The 6316-nt window shown below is 34.8% G+C and overlaps 2 protein-coding genes across 2 annotated transcripts; both read right to left on the reverse strand.

The window, feature by feature from the left end:
* Positions 1 to 2589: 2589 nt before the first annotated feature.
* On the reverse strand, positions 2590 to 3204 carry LOC115229485 (general transcription factor II-I repeat domain-containing protein 2B-like). The gene has a single exon (XM_029799823.1). The coding sequence runs from the start codon at positions 3202 to 3204 to the stop codon at positions 2590 to 2592; it is 615 nt and encodes a 204-aa protein (XP_029655683.1).
* A 76-nt stretch (positions 3205 to 3280) lies between these two features.
* On the reverse strand, positions 3281 to 5943 carry LOC115229486 (protein ZBED8-like). The gene is made up of 2 exons (XM_029799824.1): positions 5849 to 5943; positions 3281 to 3824 (listed from the first exon to the last, which is right to left on the reverse strand). The coding sequence occupies exons 1-2, from the start codon at positions 5941 to 5943 to the stop codon at positions 3281 to 3283; spliced, it is 639 nt and encodes a 212-aa protein (XP_029655684.1).
* Positions 5944 to 6316: the final 373 nt, after the last annotated feature.

The following is a 6316-nucleotide window of genomic DNA, read 5'->3' on the forward strand; positions in this document are numbered from 1 at the left end:
CTAGAAAAAAATTGCCCTAGTAATGAGATTCGCAAGATTATAAATAGAGACCTTACCCCCAAATGATTGGTTTTATACGGGAATCACATATCTGATCACTAAGAAGGACGTATGTGATTCCCCCAAGGATTTGAGGCCAATCACATGTATGCCGAATTTATATAAGTTGACGACGAAATGTGTAAACATAAAGTTGTCAGAGTATATTGATGCTTTTGGATTAATAAGTGACAATCAACTGGGCACAAGAAGAATGTGCCAAGGTGCAAAAGAACAAGCCATAATCAACCAGTGTATTAACCAAGAGAATGCCAATAAATTATGTTTTACATGGATTGATGTGAAGAAAGCATTTGACTCTATAGATCACGATTTCTTAGACCATTTGTTACAAAAGTCTGGACTTCCTTATTGGATTGTCTGTTTTATTCAGAGTCTTATTAAGAAATGGAAAATACGATTGACTTTTGAAAATAAATCATTGGGTGAAGTAAAAATAAGAAGAGGAATTTTGCAAGGAGACTCTTTGTCGCCACAGATCTTTGTGTTGGTATTGAACTCTTTGAGTCGAATGTTAAATGGAAAATACCCGAAAGTAACAATAGGGAATCGTAGACATGGTCAGCTTGTTTATGCAACAAATCACCTTCTATTTATGGATGATATTAAATTGATCTCCTATCAAAGTGATACAATGGAAAAAATGCTGAAAGAAGTCGAATCATTCTTTGATGCAGCTGGATTTGAAAGAAATTTTGATAAATCTGCGACAAATGTGAGGTCTTTGTCTGATAAAGCCCGTCTGCTTGATGGACTAGACGGATACCGATACTTAGGAGTTCTTGAAGATAAGAACAGTAATGTCCTTAAAAAATAAATTATGGGGAAAATTTATGATGAGGCATCTACTCGGATTAAGAATTTGACGAAAACGGAATTAAACTCTGTGAATTTATTCAAGGCTATAAACGAATTTTCACTCTCTCTATATAACTATTATATTGGATTGATTGATATCGAGCCAAGGGAATTTGAACAAATTGACAAAAATCTCCGCAGAATTCTTACGAAGAGCCATTTTCACATGAAAGAAAGCAAACAAAGAAAGACTCTATTTACCAAGAAATAAACTTGGAAAAGTCTTGAGTGTGTCAATAACAAATCTGAACGAATGCTATTCCAATTTTATCATGACTTGGAAAGAGGGAATTCTACGGGTCGTCAATTTAAAGAAAACTCATATGGCCACTATCGTAGAATTCATATCCGAAAGTACAATATCGAAAATATAAATGAACTGACAATAACGAAATTGGTAGAAATTCAACATGAATATCTAATGAGGCAAATTGAAACTAAGCCACTGCATTCTATTCTTTTCCAGTGTTTGAAGGACACTGAAGTTAATGTTAATGAATCTGCAGAGTGGCTAGTTCATGGAAACAACTCTGCAAGAACTGAAGGAATGTGTTGTCTACTACAGGATCGAAATTTGTTTTTTGATAACGGAGAAAATAAATGCAATTACTGCAACTCAGCAAAGAAGACCGTTGATCACCTTGCTACCAGATGTGGATGAATGCTAAACAGCTCTTATCTAAGACGGCATAATTAAGTTGTCAAATGTCTACATTTGTATTGATGCCACCAATACGGGATAAGAAAAACGAAGAAATTAAAAACTCACTCAGTTCAATCTGTTGTCGCCAATGAAGTTGTGGAAATTCGAGTGGACACAACTATTTCTACGGATATGGCTGTTTCAAACAATAAACCAGATATTTTTGTCTATGACAAGATGAGGAATACAATTACACTCATTGAAGTTGGGATTGCCTCACAAAATTGCCTAAAGCAAGTTGAAGTGGAAAAGTTCCACAAATATGACCTTTTGGCAAATGAATTAGGGGCGATTCATCGGGCTAAAGTAAAGATAATTCCTGTTGTACTTACTTGAGATGGAATTGTCTCAAGATTCTTCAAAAGTCATCTGGATTCTATCGCAGTGGAAGACAGAGTGAAGGCATATATCCAAACACTCGTTTTAAGAAAAACATTGGATAGTATGCAGGTGGAGACAAGACATGGAATATCGGTTCCAGAAGAGGAGAAAGCAGTGATTGGGTGTCAACCGAAGGATTCTTCTGAATCAGGAATACGTGTGGACGAGGACCTCTATGTACCGACTATGATAGTTGGGCATAAGAGACGAAGATTGTTCTAAAAAGAATATGTAATAATAGGGAAGAACACAAATAATTTACTTCATTCTTTTGTTTAATAAAAAGTTAATTAGTCAACATGTAAACCAGTTTTATAATTGTGAGTTCATTTTTTTGGATTTTTGACATCTGGAGTATTGATTCAGTTTCATACCTGTTTGTCTGTGATTAGTTGAGTATCTCATTAGTAGGGCAACCACAAAGTTGACCTAAAAAAAGCAAAAATTGACCTCCATAAAGTCAACAAAATTGAGTCATTAGGTCAGGGGTGGCCAACCTTTTCACCGGCGAGCTACTTTTCATTTTGCGATTTTTTGGAGATCGACTTATATATTTTAATATCAAAAATTTTATTTTACAATAAAAATTAATGCGATTTTTGGCATTGTAATTCACTTGCGATTATTTCAAATTCTGGCTCGTATAAGCTTATTGCTATTCTCATGCAATCCCCAAGATGGTCATCCGTTAAACGTGTCCTGTATTGAGATTTTATCATTTTCATACTTGAAAATGATGTTTCGGATGAATATGTGCTTCCAAAGCATGAAAGAATTCGTTGATACGAATCAATCAAAATTGGATATTTTTCCTGAGACATAAATTTCCACATGTTGACATTTGAATGTAATTTTAAAGTGATGTCATTTTTTAGATTTATAATTTCTATTTGACTTTTTCTTCGATCAACGTCAAAAATCTTGCTAAATTCTTCTGAAATATTTTCGATGTCTACATCCATGAACGGAGAAACAAAGAAACTGCATAATATAGTAATTTTCTTGAAATCGCTAAATCTGTTATTAAACTCGTTCATTATTTTTTCTAGTACCATAGCAAATTCATTGACATAATGATTTTTATTCACAAGTTGTTTTGTGAATTCATCTTCAATGTTAGGAAAATGGGTAAAATTTTCTTTTCTGATTTGAGATATCCATAATTCCAACTTCATTATGAAAGCATTTATTGAACTGATCATATCGATAATATATCTATTCTTTCCCTGTAATTCTAAATTGAGTTCATTCAGTTTGCTGGTAATATCGGTTAAAAATTCAGTTTGCTTTCCGACAAAATGCAATAAATCCATTTTGATTCCCAATCATTGCAGGGGCTCCATCTGTTGTTATGGATACAAGTTTCTTCATTAACGGTAATAATTCGAATGATAACAAAAACGTTTTGAAAGAATTATAAATATTTTCACCAGTTGTTCTTTCTTTCATAGGTATAATAGCAAATAACTCTTCCTTGACAGTTAGATCATGGAAGATTAAACGGGAAAATACACATAGTTGGGCGATATCAATAGCATCGTTTGATTCGTCAAACTGTAGAGAAAAACACGAACATGCGTAAAGATCCTTTTTCAACTGTGAAAGAAGATTTTCAGAAATGCTTTCAGCCCTTCTGACAATTGACTGTTTTGAGAGCTGAAGCTCTTTGATGCAATTTGAAATTTCCTGTTTATTTTTCATACCATCAAATAGTGAATCGGCAGCTTCCAAAAAACAAGATTTTAAAATTTCCCCATCAGTGAAAGGTTTTTTGTGTTTTACGAGGAGACGAGTCACTCGCAATGATGCAATTGTTGCAGATCTGGACGAATTAATAAACTTTTTCAAAATTGTATGTTGTGAAAAAAAAGATTTTTTTAATTGTTCAACTTTCTCTTCCCGTAATAAGGAATTTATAGGAAAGTGTTTGTTGAACTCGGGATGTAAAGAATTAAAATGCCGACAAAGATTTCCCCTTTTTGGTAATGAAATGATTTTATTGCATAGCATACATGTGCATTTTTCCATGTGCATCGTAAAAATATAGTCTTTTTCCCATTTGGCATTAAATTTATATGATTTGGACTTTTTGTTACACCTCATAACAAGACACGTGAAAAATACTTACTTTAATATTGATAAATATTTTTTTTATAATAATTTAAATACAAAAAAATAATTAGCAATTTATATATCGAGCGATCGACCACGAAACATGCCGCGATCGACCAGTCGATCGCGATCGACCGGTTGGCCACCCCTGCATTAGGTAAAGGCTTGTTCTTTTTGATTTTATTTTTAACTTTTTGAGTACGCAAAGACAATTGAGAAAGCTTAAAGAACATTTAAATAAAAAAGCTAATTATATTTACTCTAACTGGACAAGGTTTTTGAATGGAGAAAAGCTTCTCTTTGGCTCTGTTCTCCCACTATCAAAACACCCCACTGTTCTCGGACTAACCTTCGACCCAACGATGTCCTTCAACAAACATGTCTCGAAGATCTCTGGCAAGGCTAACAGGCGTACAAATATCCTGAAAGCAATAAGTGGTCACATCACTGGTGCGCAGAAACCACTTCTCAAACGTGTGTATAAACAATACATTCGCCCTGTCCTAAGCTACGCGAGTCCGAGTTGGGCTCCCTGTCTATATGAGCTCCTCTTTGGCTCTCCAATCAATTCAAAACAAAGCCATGCGCATCATATCCGGGTGCCTGAAATCAACACCCATCGACCATCTGCACTGTGAAACCAACCTCCTCCCGATAGAGGAACATCTCAACATGAGAGGAGCACAATTCCTATTCGCTTCGCGAAAATTCTACACCCTTGCACTGCCCTAAACACGCTAAATGACAACGGCCGTGCTTTGAAGAACACGCCTGCCAAACTATACTCCCAGGTACTTGCCAAAATCAATGGCCTAAACCAATGTTCACAGCCAATGAAAAAAATCCACGACTTCATTTCAACGTCGTCCATTCTAAGGCTGAAGCCTAACTCTGTCCTCAACAAACTCCCTCCGGAAGTTCACCCCTCCGAATTGCTTCTGGAGCGTTCCGATCAGATCAACCTTGCTCGTTTCCGCTCGGGCCACCACCACTCACTAAACTCCTACGCTCACTCATTGAACGCCGTGATCTCCCCGGTATGCAACCTCTGCTGTGCCGAAGATCACTCAACTGACCACCTTTTCCGCTGCCCTGTTCTCCTCCCTGTCCGCAGGAAATTTGCTGTCCACTCCCCCGAGGTCCTTTGGGAGCAACCCGCGAAGGCGCTGTTGTTTCTGCTAGCCGCCGGTCTCATACCCTAATGTGAGACCGGGGTTATGCAACAACAACAACAACATTTTATCCTTAACCCTAAACATTTTAACCCTAACCCTAAACATTTTCTCCTTAACCCTAAACATTTTAACGCTAACCCTGAACATTTTATCCTTAACCCTAAACATTTTAACCCTAAATATTTTCTCCTTAACGCTAAACATTTTAACCTTAACCCTAAACAAAATTTTAACCCTAACACTAAAATCCTAATTTAAGTTAAAGTTATGTTCTCTTATTAGTAACAAAAAGGCACTCAACACATGATTTAATTACATCGAAGATTTCAGAACGTTTGACGCAGTAAATTTTATTTCTTAATAGGCTTAACATCAGATCACGCCCAAAATGATTTTCATTATGTAATAGCTTTAAATTCAATATATTAGCTTACTTTGATAGTTTTTAGCTTAAGTTCTCTCTCTTCCGAACAAAAAAACGAAGATTTTTGTTATTCTTTACAAAATATGCCTTTTCGTCAACAAAATTAAAAAAATTTGCGATTTTTTAAGGCGATACTTTTCTCTTTTGTCCATATTGGAATCAATTAATATACTATTCTTAATATCACTGATTATTTTCAATTCTTCTCTGGTTAAATCCACTAGAACCATTATGCACGCGTTAATTAATTAAATAAATATTAAGGTTTTTTATTAATTTTATATTTTTATCTTTTTTTTTAGTGGAGAAATTTAAAACAAATATAATTTTATTATAATCTGAGCATGTCGGTCAAAAATAAAACCTGGTCCAAAATAAAACCGGTCACAATGCATTATAGATTTAGAATATATTAAATAGATGGACCACAGTGCTGGTTGAAAGTTTATAACAGAGGGAAAGAGAGCCGAGTTCTTAAATTACATTTTATAGTAAAGTATACAATTCCTAAATTGAACACTTTAATTGATCAGTCTAATAAATTTTAAAAACGAGTATTAAAATAAATTTTATTAACATGCCTATTCGTAACTTTATTTGTTT

The sequence above is a fragment of the Octopus sinensis genome, unplaced genomic scaffold (genome assembly GCF_006345805.1).
Source record: "Octopus sinensis unplaced genomic scaffold, ASM634580v1 Contig12825, whole genome shotgun sequence".
Classification (NCBI taxonomy): Eukaryota; Metazoa; Mollusca; class Cephalopoda; order Octopoda; family Octopodidae; genus Octopus; species Octopus sinensis.

What these genes read in the sequence shown, in the direction of transcription:
- LOC115229485 (XM_029799823.1), bottom strand. Translation starts at nt 3,204, where the DNA reads ATGATCAGTTCAATAAATGCTTTCATAATGAAGTTGGAATTATGGATA.
- LOC115229486 (XM_029799824.1), bottom strand. Translation starts at nt 5,943, where the DNA reads ATGGTTCTAGTGGATTTAACCAGAGAAGAATTGAAAATAATCAGTGAT. An exon ending in AATATGGACAAAAGAGAAAA is followed by an intron (nt 3,825 to 5,848) that starts GTATCGCCTTAA and finishes TAATTCGTCCAG; the next exon opens with ATCTGCAACAATTGCATCAT.